The 20,390-nt window shown below is 41.6% G+C and overlaps 1 protein-coding gene across 5 annotated transcripts in view; it reads left to right on the top strand.

Annotated features, from left to right (window-relative positions):
• The window catches only part of asap1.S (ArfGAP with SH3 domain, ankyrin repeat and PH domain 1 S homeolog), a 167,342-nt gene extending 164,020 nt beyond the window's left edge, over positions 1 to 3,322 (top strand). For all 5 annotated transcript variants that reach the window (XM_041568022.1, XM_041568019.1, XM_041568021.1 and 2 more), the window contains 3 exons: positions 766 to 1,268; positions 2,413 to 2,535; positions 3,220 to 3,322. In XM_041568022.1, coding sequence (XP_041423956.1) covers positions 766 to 1,268; positions 2,413 to 2,535; positions 3,220 to 3,294 — 701 coding nt within the window. In that variant the 3' untranslated portion in view covers positions 3,295 to 3,322. The remainder of the gene's footprint in view (positions 1 to 765; positions 1,269 to 2,412; positions 2,536 to 3,219) is intronic.
• The last annotated feature ends 17,068 nt before the right edge of the window (positions 3,323 to 20,390 follow it).

Genomic DNA, 20,390 nt, shown 5'->3' with positions numbered 1-20,390 from the left:
TCCCTTATAATACATGAGTGATACTCAGAGTTCCCTGTATAACTCAGCCTGCAGCCTTGTGTCTTTATATGGTCACAGAACAACCCCTCAGTGACTTCTAATATCCTTATCATTTACAGTAGGGGGTATATTATCCCTTATAATACATGAGTGATACTCAGAGTTCCCTGTATAACTCAGCCTGCAGCCTTGTGTCTTTATATGGTCACAGAACAACCCCTCAGTGACTTCTAATATCCTTATCATTTACAGTAGGAGGTACATTATCCCTTATAATACATGAGTGATACTCAGAGTTCCCTGTATAACTCAGCCTGCAGCCTTGTGTCTTTATATGGTCACAGAACAACCCCTCAGTGACTTCTAATATCCTTATCATTTACAGTAGGGGGTACATTATCCCTTATAATACATGAGTGATACTCAGAGTTCCCTGTATAACTCAGCCTGAAGCCTTGTGCCTTTATATGGTCACAGAACAACCCCTCAGTGACTTCTAATATCCTTATCATTTACAATAGGGGGTACATTATCCCTTATAATAAATGAGTGATACTCAGAGTTCCCTGTAGCCTTGTCAGCCTTGAATCCCTATGTTTATATATTTGGAATGTGTTTTACACAGAGTAAATAAATTGTGGGCATAGAATAAGGATTTATACTTTGATTCCATGTCATTTGTATGTAAATACAGGATACGCACTAAGTTTACCCACATTCATTGTTTCTCAGAAGTCTGACTATTTCTTCTTTGTTTGTCCTCAGTGGCACTTAGAAAAATAGACACCAGTCATCATCTGTCGATGGATAAGTATAACCAGCAGCCCGAAATCTTCCAGAAATCTCCCCAGCCTGCAGATCTTCCTCAGAAGCCACAAATTGCCGATCTTCCTCCAAAACCGCAGCCTTCGGATATCGCCCAGAAACCACACGTCGGAGATCTGCCTCCCAAGCCTGGAGAATTGCCCCCTAAACCTCAGCTGGCAGATTTGCCCCCCAAACCCCAAGATTTACCTCCAAAGCCCCAGCTGAAAGATCTTCCACCCAAGCCCAACCTGGCAGAGGTGATGTCTAAAACCCCTGTTGGGGATATAGTTCCCAAGCCTCACTCCCACGAGACCAATCAAAATGCTCAGCCGGTGGATGTGACCCATAATGCACAGCACACAGACCAAACCCCTGTCCAAAAGCAAGTTCCAGAAACTTCCAACAATGGCCCACCCCCACTTCCAGAAACGCCTGTGCCCCTCCCCCGAAAGATTAACACGGTAAGTGCTGTGGATAGTCGGAAATTTTATAATTCATACAGATGAATATAAATATGAAGATAAATACAATTATGGCACCTACTTTCCAGAAAGTTCGGGACCTGGGGCTTTCTGGATTAGGGGTCTTTCTATAAGTTGGTTCTTTATACCATAAGTCTACAAAATAATAATTTAAACATTAAGGGGTAGATTTATTACGGGTCGAAGTGAAAATTCGAATTTTCAACTTTTTTTTTTTTTGGGTCAAATCTCTCAAATTCGAATTGTGAATTATCCAAACTCGATTCCAGTGTGAATGTGAATTTGAAATTTTGAGATTTATCATACTCTGGCCCTTTAAGAACTCGAATTTAACTATTCACCACCTTAAACCTGCCGAATTACTGTGTAAGTCAGTGGGAGACGTCCAGGGATCAATTTGGTGATGTTTGCAGCCTTCCTGATATTCTAGGGTTTTTTTGGAGGAAAAAAAAAACTTAAATCAAGTTTTAGTATTTCGGTTCGAGTTCTTCTGATTCGATTCGAGTTTTTCTTATTTGAATCTAATTAGAAACTATTTTGATTTGAGTTTTTCGGGTCGATTAAATTTGTCCCAGCTGAGAAAATTCTATTTTATTAATAAATTTGGTAGAATTTCGAATTTATGGGAGTTTTAAAAAAACGCGATCCTTGATAAATTTGCCTCCTAATAACCCCAATAGGATAATTAATGCAATACTAATGCAATAAGCATTAATTAGTTGTTAGTTTCGATCAAGTACACAGTACAGGACCTGTTATTATCCAGAATGCTCAGGACCTGTGGTTTTCTGGATAATGGATCTTTCTGTAATTTGGAAATTTGTTACCTTAAAGAAAATCATATAAACATTAAACCCAATAGGCTGGTTTTGCCTCCAATAAGGATTAATTATATCTTAGTTGGGATCAAGTACAAGCTACTGTTTTATTATTACAGAGAAAAAGGAGATCGTTTTTAAAAATTTGGATTATTTGGATAAAATAGGAGATGGCCTTTCCGTAATTAAGAGCTTTCTGGATAACGGGTTTCCAGATAATGAACCCCACACCTGAATATTAATAGATGAATAATTATAATGTTTAATAGTAATTTAAACAGAACTGACTTTATTTTTTTTTAAAGGGGAAGAATAAAACGAAACGAGTTAAAACAATATACGACTGCCAAGCGGACAATGACGACGAACTCACGTTTGCGGAGGGGGAAGTGATTGTCGTCACCGGAGAAGAGGACCAGGAGTGGTGGGTGAGTTTCATGTAGTTGGGATATGGTTTTATACATACAATACGGCAAGGGGACCCCATGTGAGACGCATTTAATTGTAATAAGAGTTGGGGTTCAACACGAGCACCTGTGGGAGCCAAGTAAGGGCTGTGATTGGCTATTTCGGGGCTCCTATATGGACTGGCAGCCTACAGGAGGTTCTGTTTGGTAGTACATCTGGTTTTTATACAACCAGAACTTGCCTCCAAGCCTGGAATTCAAAAATAAGCCCCTGCTTTGAGGTCACTGGGAGCAACATCCAAGGGATTGGGGAGCAACGTGTTCCCCGAGGGGATCACTGCAATATGGACAGACTCCATAATACTGCTGTGTGTTAGCTCTTTGCTCAGCTGGGACCTTCCACCCTGAAATCTACAGTAGAGCTGCCACCATGCATCCAAAGCTTTTCTCTATTTAAGACATTGGCTTCAACAGTGGGCAAATTTGCACCTGGGCAGTAGCCCATGGCAACCAAACAGATGATTGATTTCAGAGTTCAGCCTGTAGCTGGCTGGGAAAAAAAAGTTAATCACTGATTGGTTGCTATGGGTTACTGCCTAGGTGCAAATTTGCCCGGTGTTTATAAATGAACCCCAGTGTGTCTATTTTTTTTTTTTTTGTGATTGTAAAACAGATGTTTAGATAAACTTTATTTATTGATTGCAGATTGGGCACATTGAAGGCTTCCCGGACCGGAAAGGAGTATTCCCTGTTTCCTTCGTCCACCTGTTGACTGAATAATAAGAAATGAATATTTCTGCTCTGTGCTCCAGTCTCTCGTGTGTATATATATATATATATATATATATATATATATATATATATATATATATATATATATATATATATATATATATATATATATATATATATATATATATATATGCTTCTGTTACACAGTCCTGAACCTTCATCTTGTGCTGAACTCTATGTATATGTATTGTCTGTGTTCAATGTCCTTCTGCCTTTGCCAGTATTACAGTAGCCCAGGGGACTCTTGGAACCTGCCATGTGCCCTAGTGGTCCCTGGTCTCTGTCCTGCCAACATACCCCATCTTGGTGTTCTCCGTTCAACACTATACAGGTATGGGGGTCTGTTATCCAGAATGCTTGGACCTGGGGTTTGACATGGGGCTAGACATATTGTCAGTTTCCCATCTGCCCTCAGTCATGTGACTTGTGCTCTGATAAACTTCAGTCACTCTTTACTGCTGTACTGCAAGTTGGAATGATATTACCCACTCCCTTTCCTCCCGGCAGCCTAACAACAGAACAACGGGAAGTAGGGATGCTCCCGAATCCAGGAGTCGGCCTTTTTGAGCAGGATTAGGATTTGTCTGAATCCTTCTACCAGGCCGAACCAAATCCTAATTTGCATAAGAAAGATTCAGTCCGGTATTCAGCCGATTCGGCGGTTCGGCAGAATCCAAAATAGTGGATTCGGTGCATCCCTAACGGGAAGGTAACCAGAGAGCAGCTCCCTAACACAAGATAACAGCTGCCTGGTAGATCTAAGAACAGCACTCAATAGTAAAATCCAGGTCCCACTGAGACACATTCAGTTACATTGAGTAGGAGAAACAACAGCCTGTCAGAAAGCAGTTCCATCCAAAAGTGCAGGCTCTTTCTGAAATCACATGACCAGGCAAAATGACCTGAGATGCACCTACACACCAATATTACAACTAAATACACTTGTTGGTTCAGGAATGACATTTTATATTGTAGAGAGAATTATTTGCTGTGTAAACAGTGTCATTTAGAAATAAAAACGACACCATAATAATCATGACAGGATCCCTTTAATGGAACAGTTCAGTGTGAAAATAAAAACTAGGTAAATAGAGAGGCTGTGCAAAACAAAAAATGTTTCTAATATAGTTAGTTAGCCAAAAATGTAATGTATAAAGGCTGGAGTGACTGGATGTGTAACATAATAGCCAGAACACTACTTCCTGCTTTTCAGCTCTCTTGCTTTCCACTGATTGGTTACCAGGCAGTAACCAATCAGTGACTTGAGGGGGGCACATGGGACATGACAGTTGCTTTTGAATCTGAGCTGAATGCTGAGGATCAATTGCAAACTCACTGAACAGTTATGTCCCATGTGGCCCCCCTTATAGTCACTGACTAACTCAGAGTTAGAGAGCTGAAAAGCAGGAAGTAGTGTTCTGGCTATTATGTTACACATCCAGTCACTCCAGCCTTTATACATTACATTTTTGGCTAATTAACTATATTAGATACATTTTTTATTTTGCACAGCCTATCTATTTACCCAGTTTTTATTTTCAAACTGAACGATTCCTTTAAGTCTACTAGAAAATCATGTAAACATTAAAGGATAAGTAAACATTAAAAATTAAAAATAAAATTGTTGAGGGGGCTATTCTAAGCACCTTTGTACATTCATTGTTTATTTTTCTTTAATTCCAAGATATTAAGGGATACATGTGCTGTTAATATGAATGAATTTTGTTACAACAGCGCCACCTGCTGGTCATTTTCCCACCAGTCTGACCACCAAGTAGTCAAGGAAGTTGTCAGGAGAAAGAAAGAGGCTGCTCTGATGTTCTTCTGCTTAGGAAAGATTTGAGAAAGGTTTCTAATTTTTATCCTAAGCAGAAGAACATCAGAGCAGCCTCTTTCTTTCTCCTGACAACTTCCTTGACTACTTGGTGGTCAGACTGGTGGGAAACTGACCAGCAGGTGGCGCTGTTGTAACAAAAGAGTACATGTAACCCTTAACTCTTGGAATTAAAGAAAAATAAATAATGAATTATTAGAATAGCACCCTCATCAATTTTACATTGACTTATATTAAAGGTTGACTTATCCTTTAAATAAAGCCAATAGGCTGGTTTTGCTTCCAATAAGGATTAATTATATCTTAGTGGGGATCAAGTACAAGCTACTGGTTTATTATTACGGAAAAGGAAATCATTTTAAAAGTTTTGATTATTTCATTATAACAGAGTGTATGGGAGACTCGGAGCTTTCTGGATAAGGGGTTACGGATAACAGATCCTATACCTGTATATCTGCCAGGGAAATGCTGCTTCTCCTTATAATGAACACATCAAGGTATTTATTGTATCAACGGCAGAATTTCATGTAGATTTTAACTCTTTGATGGTATTAATGTGCCCCGTGTCTGTTCCCTACTCATCGGCCGCCTCCACTTTACTACAAGTAGTACAGACAAAAAGCTATATTTCTATCTAAAGGCTTCTTTTATTAGAAGGATATACATATATAAATATATATATACACACACACACACACACACACACCTATATATATATATAGATACGACATTTCCGCTTGATTTCGCCGGACTCAAAACGAATGTCCGATATTAGTCTGTTTCCATTCTGCATGCGATTCTTAACCCCATTCCAGCCTACTTGAACCCTGCCCTTAAACAAACAGGATTTTACTCATTGTAGTCCTAATCTATTTTATTGGGGTGCGACGGGACTTCACAGAGAGATTCTATTTTTTCCCCCATGTAAACGGCTACATGGAACAGACAGTGTTAAATACGGGATCAGTAATAAATATCATTAGTACCACGGCGATGTACAATTGTCATTTTTTTTTGTATATAATTTAATCTGTACTAAGGTAGAGTGATTTATGTACATGGCTAGTGATAGAGAAGCTTATTGGCTCTTAACAACATGTGATTAAAACTGGAGAGAGTTTTTATTGGCCGGTTCTACGTAGGGGGCGGAGTCGTGTTCAGATCCGCCTTACACGGATAATCACGTGACTCCTAATCATTATTAGTGAAACTATCTGTGGTAGCTTTTTAGTTTGGGAAGGGGTGAGGGAGAACTCTGTGGATACAACTCGTGTTCAAGGGATTAGTTCCCCTTTAAATGAGCTGTTAGTGTGATTTAGACAGGGATATTCTAAGAGTTTGCAATTGGTCCTCGTTTTACTGTGGTTTTTAAATTATTTACCTTTGCAGGTTGGAAATTCAGCAGCCTCTCTGGTTGCTAGGGGTCCAATGTACCCTTAAAACCAGGCGATGGTTTGAGGGACCGCGTGGAATATGTATAAATGAATAGAAAGACCACAATAAGCAGGAAAAAAAAAAGTACCCTCACAAAGCGGTAGTTATTTAGTTGCCAGGGTCAGCGACCCCTGTTTTGAAAGCTGAAACGATGCAGAAGGCAAATAGTTCAAAAAGTGAACGAGTGAAAAGTTTCTAAGGACATTCTATAAAGGTTAACTTAAAGGGGAACTCCACCTTAAAGAGAATATAAAACCTTTATTGAACCTTCTCCCTATTTATATGCACTTTGCTTTACGCATTTATTTTGGGAACCAATACCTACCGTTGCTTTAAGGCATGGAAAATTGACTTTATTTATATTTCCTAGTTTTTTGGGGGGAGAGGTTTTCTCCCCAACCCCCCTTTTTTTTTTTTTTTTTTTTTTTAAATACTTTTTGATTGGTTCCAGTCCATTTTTTACTTTTTATTAATAAAGTTATACAATTCAAAAACAGAAAGCAGTGAGACTTTGCATGGGAAAGTCCTATTTATTTGCCGTTATTGTGGCGACTTCGTATCAGGTTGAGTTTAAAGGGAAAGCGCAGATGGGGAATAGCAGCCCTTGCTCAGTAGCCCCAGCACATGGTACGGTAGCCTGGAAGCTGAATTTATTAACCATTCCATACTATAGGATAATAAAAATGTTTTAACGTCAATCCAGCAAGAGCATTTGTGTCATTATTGTGTGTGTTGGGTGAGCCCTAAATAAGTGGTGCTAAATATATAGGTGGCGCCCCCTGGCTGACAGTCGTGGAAATGGCGACTCTCCAACTGCCTCTTCTGCTGGGGCTGCTCCCAGAAAGAGGTAAAGGATTTTCAGATGAGGTGAAGCTGTTCAAGGAGAGGTTTCTACATTCAATTCCTTCAGATGCTGGGAGTTGTAGTAGAGCCTTGCAGCGGCTCCGGTACCAGTAGGGTTGCCTCCCCTCCGCTATTTTAAGGGCCTAGCCGTCCAGGGCCGGTATTACAGATTTACCGGCAATGTAGTAATTTGTAATACCCTTTAAAAAAAGCCCTTGGCCCGCCCCCAATTCACTCAAAACGTACACTTTTTTCAGCCTTCTGGCCATCGTGTGATGTTGCTCTGCCCTTTTTGCATCACTGTATGTGGTTCCGCCCCCTTTTCTATCACAGACCACCCCCTTTTGTTCCCGCCCCCAATTCGCTGAAAACGTACCTTTTTTCAGCCTTCTGCCATTGTGTGATGTTGCTCCGCCCTTTTTGCATCACTGTACGTGTTTCCGCCCACTTTTCTATCACAGTCCACCCCCTTTTGTTCCCGCCCCCCCACAGGCCGGTAAACTTTTTCAGAAAAGGTGGTAACACTCGGTACCTGCGGGTTACCTGCCAAAAAAAGTGGCACCCTGGGGAATGAGGGAAAGATTTTCAGGTGTGGGTATATTATCTTATGTAATATTGTCTATATTTTACAAAACTTGTTTCTGTCCCCGCCCACTTTTGATGACGTCACTTCCAGTTTGCAGCAATATCACTTCCTGTTTGGTGGTGGTCAGCGGGTTGGGTTACGGATAAGGCAGTTGCGGGTCTGGGTTGGGTAGCGGATTAAAGTGAGTAAACATGCCTGGTCGCGGAAATTGGTTCTGTGCAGGATTTAAGTTGTAGTCAGAGCTGTCTGTAAGGGATGCAAATAAAGGAGTGGGGCCCCTATAGGGGTATAATTGCTGGTAAGGACAGTAGAGCAAATGGACATTACGGGGCAGATTTATCAAGGGTCGAAATTCGAATTCAAAAAGACCAACCGAAATTAAGTTGGTTCCGTTTTCGAATGGTACGAATTGATATAATAGCGCATTCGATCGAATTCAAATCGAAGTTTTTCCCAAAAAAAAAAAAACCAGATTTTTTTTCATAGTGCACCAATTGACTCCAGATAGGTTGTAGGAGGTTATAGGCTAAAACAGCAATTCAGCAGGTTTTACATGGCGAATGGTCGAAGTTGAATTTTTAAAGAGACAGTACATGATAAATTTTGATATTCGAATTTTTCTCAAATTCGAATTTAGACTATTCCCTAGTCGAGGTGCACAAAAATAGCTTAAAATTCGAATTTTTTTAATTTGAAAATTCACCTCGACCTTTGATAAATCTGCCCTTACCTATATGTCTATATATGTACAGTGGTGTGAAAAACTATTTGCCCCCTTCCTGATTTCTTATTCTTTTGCATGTTTGTCACACAAAATGTTTCTGATCATCAAACACATTTAACTATTAGTCAAAGATAACACAAGTAAACACAAAATGCAGTTTTTAAATGAGGGTTTTTATTATTTAGGGAGAAAAGAAATCCAAACCTGTGTGAAAAAGTAATTGCCCCCTGAACCTAATAACTGGTTGGGCCACCCTTAGCAGCAATAACTGCAATCAAGCGTTTGCGATAACTTGCAACGAGTCTTTTACAGCGCTCTGGAGGAATTTTGGCCCACTCATCTTTGCAGAATTGTTGTAATTCAGCTTTATTTGAGGGTTTTCTAGCATGAAACGCCTTTTTAAGGTCATGCCACAACATCTCAATAGGATTCAGGTCAGGACTTTGACTAGGCCACTCCAAAGTCTTCATTTTGTTTTTCTTCAGCCATTCAGAGGTGGATTTGCTGGTGTGTTTTGGGTCATTGTCCTGCTGCAGCACCCAAGATCGCTTCAGCTTGAGTTGACGAACAGATGGCCGGACATTCTCCTTCAGGATTTTTTGGTAGACAGTAGAATTCATGGTTCCATCTATCACAGCAAGTCTTCCAGGTCCTGAAGCAGCAAAACAACCCCAGACCATCACACTACCACCACCATATTTTACTGTTGGTATGATGTTCTTTTTCTGAAATGCTGTGTTACTTTTACGCCAGATGTAACGGGACGCGCACCTTCCAAAAAGTTCAACTTTTGTCTCGTCGGTCCACAAGGTATTTGCCCAAAAGTCTTGGCAATCATTGAGATGTTTTTTAGCAAAATTGAGACGAGCCTTAATGTTCTTTTTGCTTAAAAGTGGTTTGCGCCTTGGAAATGTGCCATGCAGGCCGTTTTTGCCCAGTCTCTTTCTTATGGTGGAGTCGTGAACACTGACCTTAATTGAGGCAAGTGAGGCCTGCAGTTCTTTAGATGTTGTCCTGGGGTCTTTTGTGGCCTCTCGGATGAGTTGTCTCTGCGCTCTTGGGGTCATTTTGGTCGGCCGGCCACTCCTGGGAAGGTTCACCACTGTTCCATGTTTTTGCCATTTGTGGATAATGGCTCTCACTGTGGTTTCGCTGGATCCCAAAGCTTTAGAAATGGCTTTATAACCTTTGAAATTGAACTCAGGTGTGATAAACCACAGTTACGTTATTTTTTAACAAGGGGGGCAATCACTTTTTCACACAGGCCCAGTGTCGGACTGGCCCGGCGGGACACCGGGAAAAAACCCGGTGGGCCCCGACCCTCATGGGCCCCCGCCGGGCCAGACCACCTCTCTCCATTCACAAATCGGAAAGAGAAAACTGCGCCGCGCAGCCTGCGCATGCGCCCATGCGGCGAGTACAGCATCGTGCGTGCGCGCTGAGCGCGCCAGAATGCGTGCGCGCCGGCGCACTTCAAAGTAGGGGCCGGACGGGGAGGCCAGAGGGGGGCCCTAGACAGCTGTCCCGGTGGGCCCCGGGCCCCCCAGTCCGACACTGCACAGGCCCACGTAGATTTGGAGTTTTTTTTCTCCCTTAATAACGTAAACCTTCATTTAAAAACTGCATTTTGTGTTCAATTATGTTATCTTTGACTAATAGTTAACGGTTTTTGATGAGCAGAAACATTTAAGTGTGACAAACATGCAAAAGAATAAGAAATCAGGAAGGGGGCAAATAGTTTTTCACACCACTGTATATACAAACCCACTCCAACATCACGTCTATACCTGCAATAGGTTTTACACTCAGACATTACTCACATAAACAATAACTAAACTCACCCTTGGTTGTAGTTCCCTAAACCCCGGGACCCACCTTGCGTGTAGCAGATATGTATTTGGGGTCCTATAGTTACAGAATAAGGGAGAATAAATAGGATAAACCCCATTTAGTGCTTTATGTACTACAACTCCCAGCATTCCTAGCTACATGCTCAGGGTTTGACACCAGCCACACACTGCAGTGCTTTTTATCCTGTGTGGCCAGTACAAATGATAATGTGGCACATTTCAGGGGGAAATCGTTGCGTTATTGAGTCCCAATCAGTTGTACAAGGAGTCAGAATAAGACACCCCTGCGGTTGGTCTGAGTTCTGGGGACTCACATCTCCATGCTCTCTGCCTGGTCCTGGCCAGGATTAGATTGCTTGGTGACACAGTCGTAAAGCATCGAGTTGCTGGGGGTCCTTTCTGTGGATGGGCAAATTTGACCCGTTTAGTTTCGATAAAAAATTTGCCGCTGGGCGAAATGACGCAGACGCCCATTAAAGTCTATGGTCCTCAAAAAAATTTTGCACAGTGCAATTTTTTAGAAGCGCATTTTTTTTTTTTTGACGCACACTGTCATACAAGTCTATGGGCGTAATTTTTTCGGCGAAATAAGGCGAAAAAATTCGCCCATCCCTAGTCCTTTCATATGCCCAGGGCACAACTACATCAATCGGCACCAGCAGTGGGAAAACATACGCCTAGAACAAGAAGCTCTCAGAGACACGGACCTGTCCTTTATGTTTTCTGTTCTCAGCGGGATCCGACCGAATCCTGGGGGAAAGATTCGGCCAAATCCCTGAATATTTGCTCAAAGATTCGGCCGAATACTGAATCCTAATTTGCATATGCAAATTAGGGCCAGGAAAGGAAAAAGTGGAAACAGTGATTTTGTGACGAAAGTCGTGATTTCCCTACCCGCCTCTAATTTACATATGCAAATTAGGATTTGGTTCAGCCAGAAACAAGGATTCGGCCGAATACGAATCCTACTGAAAAAGGCTGGCTCCAGAACCGAATCCTGGATTCAGTGCATCCCTACTTAAAAATATATAGATATATATATATATATATATATATATATAGTTGAATCATTTACCTTATATGTCAGGCACATCAGTATCATCAAAATGGGGCAAATATTAACCAGTCAGTAATGTGTGTGTATTATTATAAATATATATATACCTGCACTTTCTATGTGTAGCCATTAGAGGGAGCACTTATCAAATAAGTGTTTAAATCATGGGATCGGGATCTACCAGTAGACCTTTAGCTGGTGAGTAGATCTCAAGACTCAACAAACAGCTTTTCTATATCACCCTCCTGTTTCATTCAGATAATTATTATGTTAAAGTTATATCAGAAATAGTTATTAAATAATAAATTCTCATAAATTAATACTTAAGTAATATTTTCCATGGAACAGAATGTTAAAGGAGAACTTAACCCTAAAAATGAATAGACCTAAAATGGCATATTTTGAACTTATTGCATGAGGCTAAAGTTTGAGCTTGTCAATAGCAGCAATGATCCAGGACTTCAAACTTGTCACAGGGGGTCACCATCTTGGAAAGTGTCTGTGACACTCACATGCTCAGTGGGCTCTGATTGGCTGTTGAGAAGCTAAGCTTAGGGCTCGTCACTAATTATCCAGCAGAAAATGAGCTTCCCTGGCTGTAATATAAGCTGATGCTACAGGTTTGCTGATTATTAAATTCTGATGCTAATTGCACTGGTTTCTGTGCTGCCATGTAGTAATTATGTGTATTAATTACTAATCAGCCTTATATTGTGACATTTCTATTCTATGTGTACTGTATATTGTGAGTGGGTCCCTAAGCTCAGTAAGTGACAGCAGCACAGAGCATGTGCAGTGAATCAGCAGAAAAGAAGATGGGGAGCTACTGGGGCATCTTTGGAGACACAGATCTTTACTGCTAAAGGGCTGTGGTTGCCTTGGGCTGGTACAGAAGCACAAAACATCATGTACAACATTTCTAGCCTACTTCTTTAGTTAAACTTTAGTTCTCCTTTAAATGCTTTTATGGATGGGAGACTTGTTAATGGAATAGAGATAGTATACGGTTATATGTACAAGTGCTGCAATTAACCCCTACATTGCATCATTCTCTATACAGCAGAGTTTATTTACACAGTCCATGTTGCAGAAGAGCTTGCAGTCAAAGTTCCCTGCAGTGCACATGTGCTTGAGGCCCAGTAAACAACTCCGTTATATACAGTAAGCGAATGTCTTAATGAAATGGACTTGTGTCAAAACCAGGGCCCCAACCCAGCAATGGCATCAGCTGCACCAATATTGTGCCCATTAGGAGCCCCATATAAACAAATTCATATTTCCCATTAAAAACAAATCCAATGTCTTTCCCTTTGTCATCACTCGCTCAGGGGCAGAACTACAGGTTGGTGTGACTGACCCCAGGTCTAATTTTAAAAAACAGCCACAACCAGCCAAAAACTAGCCAAGAGGCGCTTCACAAGTAGCCCCAAAATAGCACAATACGTCCAGTGGAAAAAAAAAGTCTAAAAAAAATTAAATGAGCATTTTTTCAAATGTTCACAAGTTTTTCCATGAAGCAAAATGGTTAAAATCCTCCAGTCACCAGGGCAATAACTACAGAGGGGCCCAGGAGGTACAGGGGTCCCATGAGGCCCTAATACATAAACTATTTCAATAGATAGTTAAAACATTTCAACCTCTAGACATTTCGGTGGGCAGCAGATTTTTGCCCCAAAATTGTCTGAAATTTGGAAGTCACTGGAAAATGAGATCATGCTTTTGTATTAAAGTTGGCAAATTGTTAAGCAGAAACAACATTACCCAACATGCCTTGGGACGCAGGCTTGGCACAAAAATAAAATAACTCTTGTTTCCAAAGTACAAACCAGCCAAAGGCCCAAAATGTAGTCCTTTCAAAAACCCACCTTGGCTTTAAATTAGTAGCCCAATTTGGCTGGAAAACTGGCAACCCCGGCCTGCTGGAAGTTCATGACTTGTCTTCTGGCAACAGCTCCAGCCTCACTGACTTCACAACCCAGACGGCAACGGTCTGTTTTAGATCTCGTGCTGCAAACCTCCCTGTAGTAAAAGCAAAACCTGGTTAGTCCAACTCAGTAGTACCACAGGTTTGATATTTGCACCCCTAGTTCAGAAATACACCAGGTGACCTTTGACTTTCACCCAATAGCCACAGTGAAGACAACCCTGTCCTCCGCTCATACTCATTGGGCAATACCAAGGATGCAAATAATTTAGGCTTTCGGGGCAACATTTCCGAATTATGGACTCCCCAACGGACCTAAAGGCGGATAATCAAAGAACCTCTCCACGCAGAAAGGCTTGATGGGCTTCAGGGTTTTGATGGCGGCATCTCCAGATTTTAGTAGCCCCGGGTTGTCCTCTAGTTTTTTGCCTGTCCGCCGGTCAATCTTTTCCTGCATTTTTGTAAACTGGCACATGATGTACGCCATGTGGCAGTCGATAACCGGTGTGTAGCCCGCTTTGACAAAGCCTGGGTGGTTCAGAATGATCACCTGCAAGACCGGTATGGATATAGAGAAGGGGTAAGGTGTATACTTGGCAATGTACATAAAGAAGATAACAACCAGCTGCCTGCCAACATACTCAAAAAGCAGACCTCAATGCATTGAATAGTCCATGGAGTTTCTTGTACCACTTATTGTAAGCAGCCACCTTGGCCAGCTCGACAATACCAAGTCCTGTATTCATTCAGGGATCCCCAACCTTTTGAACCCGTGAGCAACATTCAGAAGTAAAAGGAGTTTGGGAGCAACAACAGCATGAAAAATGTTCTTGGGGTGCCAAACAAGTTCTTTGATTGGCCATTTGGTAGCCCCTATGTGAATTGTCAACCTACATTGAGGCTCTGTTTGACAGTACATCTGTTTTTCATACAACCAAAACTTGCCTCCAAGCCTTAAATTCAAAACTAAGCTCCTGCTTTGAGGCCACTGGGAGCAACATCCAAGGGGTTGGAGAGCAACATGTTGCTCACGAGCTACTGGTTGGGGATCACTGCATTAAGGTCTTCAAAATAGTCAACTGCCGACATGTGCTACATAGAGGTTGAAGACCATATATAAGCGATACATTGAGGTTGAAGACCATGTATAAGCTTGAGGTACATCAAGGTTGAAGACCATGTATAAGCTTGAGGTACATTGAGGCTGAAGACCATATAGAAGCTTAAGGTATATTGAGGTTGAAGACCATATAGAAGCTTAAGGTACATTGAGGTTGAAGACCATATAGAAGCTTAAGGTACATTGAGGTTGAAGACCTTATAGAAACTTGAGGTACATCTAGGCTGAAGACCATATAGAAGTTTAAGGCTATAGGTCACGTATGGCCTAATGCACTTAGAATTATTGGTCAAATGCAGAAGAAATATGGTTTTGACAGAGGTCTTCAACCTATGCAATCTGATCCAACAGTTTGAGTTATGTTGGCAAGGACCCATTTCCCCAATATGAACAGGGCCCACTGTGTCTATATGAAGCTGGATTGGCATATAAACTGCAAGAGGACCTATACAAGTCATGGATCTCTAAGTGGACTTCAGACTTTCTCAGGCAATGTACTAGATGGTTCCAAGATATGCCAACCATGTAACTGGGTATCCCACTGGTACCAACAGACTTGGGTATTTCTATCACTGTGTGGAATTTGTGCCGAGTACTGAAGATCTGGGGCATCAGATGAGATTGTACTGAGTGATTATACAAGAACTCGCCTCTTGGGATTTTAGTACCACTTACCTGGGCAGTGAAGCTGGAAGCCTCAGTCGGTGGGTCGCTCTTTGAATCTCCCGCCACATTGCCACGTTTTAGACTTTTCGCCACAACGCTCTTGACATTAAATCCGATGTTGAACCCTGGGAAGGCCATCTGAAGCGGCTCGTGGTGCGTCTCTATGGATTTAACATCAGCCGAGAAACTGGACAGTGCAAAGCTGATGGTCATGCCTGGCTCGAGAATCCCAGTTTCTATCTTGCCCAGAGGAACCGTGCCTATAGGAGGAAATAGTTAGGGCCATAGTAATTCCCCCCAATTGATTTATAATTGGCACAGTCCCCCCTATAGCACAAATACAATTTTCACCCAGCTACACCCACTAATTTAGCCTTACATAATTGGGGGTAATCTGTGTAGCTTCATTGTAGAGCCAACCCAATCCCTACATTGGGTTCCTATTGGCCACAGATTTCCCCATTTTCTTGGCCACTGGAACGATGGATTCATACTATTCCCATTTTGCATCTTTGACTTACCCCCTATCTTGTATACATTCTGCAAGGGGAGCCGCAATTGCTTATTTGCAGGACTCACTGGAGGCACAAGGGCATCCAGAACCTCCAAAAGGGATTGACCCTTAGTAAAGCCATTTTTTTCGTTTCACCTTCCAACCATTCCATCTAGAGAAAAAGAGAAAAATAATTGAGACCTAATGGGGCAGTTAATCCTTGCACTTGTATGATGTGTAGACCAACACTTGTATGATGTAGACCAATACAATTCAGGATTTACCCACTGCCCAACTATCTGCTAGATCCCTAGAAGTTGGATTATGGTACCTTTTGACTGGGCGTAGATATATTCTCTCCTGTCCAGCCAGACACTGGTACGAAGGGGATGGTAGTTGGGTTGTACCCAATCTTTTTCAGATAGACTGTCACATTCCTGACACTGTGGTTGTAGGGAGGGTCCGTTAGATCCTACAACAAACAGTGGGGCTAATCAATATATTTGTAGTTATGAGTCCTCCCTTTCTCAGGCCCAAATACACCATTATTATCTCTTTACCCGCCCCACACTCCTCTTGGAATCTTGTTACCCCACCAATAAAGTTACAAGTCACTGAGTGGCACAGCCCATAGGTTAAATAGACACCAATATCCAAGCTTCTAGGTACAACTCTTGAGAACATCTCAAGTCTTCTGCTCTCAAGCTTCCCATGATGAGTTGCTTGATGTGTGGCACCTACTGTAACCAGTGCAAGAATGATGGCGTCATGTAGAAGTTTTATTGTGCAACAAATATGCCTCTCTATGAGTACAGCCCCTTCATAATAATTGACTGTGTCTACTCCTGCGCTCCCCTGCGGCTGAACGGAAGAAAGCGCAATGCAGGGGAGCGCAGGAAAAACCGCCCGTGTGTAAGAGCCCTAACACTGCACATCTATTGTTATTGCTGCTGTTTATTACTCATCTTTCTATCCAGGCCTCTCCTATTTATGTTCCAGTCTCTAATTCAAATCAATGCATGGTTGCTAGGGGAATTTCAACCTTAGCAACCAGATAGCAGAAATTGCAAACTGGAGAGCTGATGCATAAAAAGCTAAATAAGTCAAAAACCACAATAAAAAATTAAAACCAATTGCAAATTATCTCAAAATATCCCTCTCTACATCATACTAACGGTTAATTTAAAGGCGCCCAACCCCTTTAAAGTTGCCCCATTGCCTTAAAGCAATAGTGTCAATGTCATCAGTGGAGGGACTGTATCAATCCTGCAGATTCAACTAGACACTGTCCATTGGGCTGAGCTGTACCTATCTTATATTATATAGTTACTATAGGCACCATCTCTCCCTACTATACCTGCTATCCCACAGTCACACTCCCTTCCCAGAGACTATTATCCACTGTTACTATAGGCACCATCTCTCCCTACTATACCTGCTATCCCACAGTCACACTCCCTTCCCAGAGACTATTATCCACTGTTACTATAGGCACCATCTCTCCCTACTATACCTGCTATCTCACAGTCACACTCCCTTCCCAGAGACTATTATCCACTGTTACTATAGGCACCATCTCTCCCTACTATACCTGCTATCCCACAGTCACACTCCCTTCCCAGAGACTATTATCCACTGTTACTATAGACACCATCTCTCCCTACTATACCTGCTATCCCACAGTCACACTCCCTTCCCAGAGACTATTATCCACTGTTACTATAGACACTATCTCTCCCTACTATACCTGCTATCCCACAGTCACACTCCCTTCACAGGGACTATTATCCACTGTTACTATAGGCACCATCTCTCCCTACTATACCTGCTATCCCACAGTCACACTCCCTTCCCAGAGACTATTATCCACTGTTACTATAGGCACCATCTCTCCCTACTATACCTGCTATCCCACAGTCACACTCCCTTCCCAGAGACTATTATCCACTGTTACTATAGACACCATCTCTCCCTACTATACCTGCTATCCCACAGCCACACTCCCTTCCCAGAGACTATTATCCACTGTTACTATAGGCACCATCTCTCCCTACTATACCTGCTATCCCACAGTCACACTCCCTTCCCAGAGACTATTATCCACTGTTACTATAGACACCATCTCTCCCTACTATACCTGCTATTCCACAGTCACACTCCCTTCCCAGAGACTATTATCCCACTGTTACTATAGGCACCATCTCTCCCTACTATACCTGCTATCCCACAGTCACACTCCCTTCCCAGAGATTATTATCCACTGTTACTATAGGCACCATCTCTCCCTACTATACCTGCTATCCCACAGTCACACTCCCTTCCCAGAGACTATTATCCACTGTTACTATAGACACCATCTCTCCCTACTATACCTGCTATTCCACAGTCACACTCCCTTCCCAGAGACTATTATCCCACTGTTACTATAGGCACCATCTCTCCCTACTATACCTGCTATCCCACAGTCACACTCCCTTCCCAGAGATTATTATCCACTGTTACTATAGGCACCATCTCTCCCTACTATACCTGCTATCACCCTACAGACAACTGTCCCTGCAGCAATGCGTGGGTTAAACTGTTCCTTCCTCCTGAGTTCTTGTTCTTGCTGTGAGTATATAAATCAGAACTTCCTCCTTGCAGTCCTATCTCACCGTATTTACACAGTAATAATTATTTTTCTTTCGCAAATGTTAAATTAAAATAAAACAGACTTCTCCTTTCGGAAGCCTTGGGCTCAGGGTGTATTTGCCTTGGGTCCCATAGGGAAGTGTAATAAAGATGAGCAAATGGCAGGGGAGAATAAGCCAACTCTTCCTTTTTTAACCCATTTCCCATAACCAGACTGGCAGACACTTTATTATGTGCAGATTTACATTAGGAGTGTAAATAGTAAAGGGGAAGTTACTCGTAGTGGCTGATGTTTTGTCATTCTGTGTGTTCCATGGATTATATTATAATAACAATGTGATGTATGTTAAGCCCTTGAGCTGACTGGGGCCAATAAATTCCTTTATGGGCCTCATTAGGTCCACAGTCCTTTAACTGAGTAGCCCTGTTATAGATGGACCCAGTAGATGAATTGCAGTATTGAAAAAACATTCTTAAAGGGTTTGTTCACCTTTAAATTAACTGTTAGTATGCTGTAGAGAGGGATATTCTGAGACAATTTGCAATGGATTTCATTTTTAATTATTTAAGGTTTTTGAGTTATTTAGCTTTTTATTCAACAACTCATCAATTTGCATTTTAAGCAATCTGGTTGCTAGGGTGCGAATTCCCCTAGCAACCACACATTGATTTAAATAAGAGACTGGAATATGAATAGGAGTGGGGCTGAATTAGAAAGATGGTGAATACCAAGTAGCAATAACAATACATTTGTAGCCTTACAGAGGGTTTGCTTTTTAGAAGGGGTCAGCGACTCCCATTTGAAAGCTGCACAGAGTCCGAAGAAAAAGGCAAATAACTATAAAACTATAAGAAATATATAAAGACAACCAATTGAAAAGTTGCTTACAATTGGCCATTCTATAACATACTAAAAGTTACCTTAAAGGTGTACCACCCCCTGCTTAGGGCTTGTGGGGCACAAATTAAAATGAGTTGCATAATTAACCTGCTCCTTATTTTTAAACCTATATATATATATATATATATATATATATATATATATATATATATATACTGGAAATTAGAATTTTGCTGCCACTGACTTGTAGATCGGTGTTGGTGCTCAACCCTGACATACTGAGAACAATGGTATTCTATAGAGTAACACTAGGGTTACACTTGAACTACAAATCCCAGAAGTCCCTGCGGCCATAGACTGGAATGGAGTTGTGGATCTCATGACATATTACTGTACCGCTGGAATAGTCGCTGGGCATTACATTTCCTTTCTAAACAATTAAAGGACTGAATTATTTTAATTCTGTTTAGATCCTAGATGTGGTGTCCAACTGTCAGACGGAGAACAGAGAAGTGCAGTGAGTGAGAAATGAGAAGTATGAGCAGAGCTGGAGGAAGAGGTGTTGGCTGATCTGTGAGATCATAATATTTCGAGGGATAACATGTTCCACTTTACCTTTTCATGCTAATTAGTGACGGACAATGTGTCCAGTTATCATAAAACTCCCTATTTTAGATCTATTGTGGGGTTGTTTCTGCTGCATTGATCTGCATGGTTTCTTAATACGAGTCATTCTGCTAATTAAACCTCTTAAGAGCATTCAATCCTGCTCTGGATGTAAAAAACGTGAGTTCTTAGATGAGAGAGAATTTCTACCATAAAGCAGGACAGGACTGCTGCTTACAATGGGGATCAGATAGGATCTGTGCAGCCACTGGGACAGAATGTTCTGTTATACAGATAGCTAGAATCTCAGCTGCCATAAAGCAGGACAGGACTGCTGCTTACAATGGGGATCAGATAGGATCTGTGCAGCCACTGGGACAGAATGCTCTGTTATACAGATAGCTAGAATCTCAGCTGCCATAAAGCAGGGCAGGACTGCTGCTTACAATGGGGATTAGATAGGATCTGTGCAGCC

Source organism: Xenopus laevis, chromosome 6S (assembly GCF_017654675.1).
Source record: "Xenopus laevis strain J_2021 chromosome 6S, Xenopus_laevis_v10.1, whole genome shotgun sequence".
In the NCBI taxonomy this organism is placed as follows: Eukaryota; Metazoa; Chordata; class Amphibia; order Anura; family Pipidae; genus Xenopus; species Xenopus laevis.
Note: the sequence above shows the minus strand (reverse complement) of the source record. Positions and strands in the feature narration are given on the sequence as shown.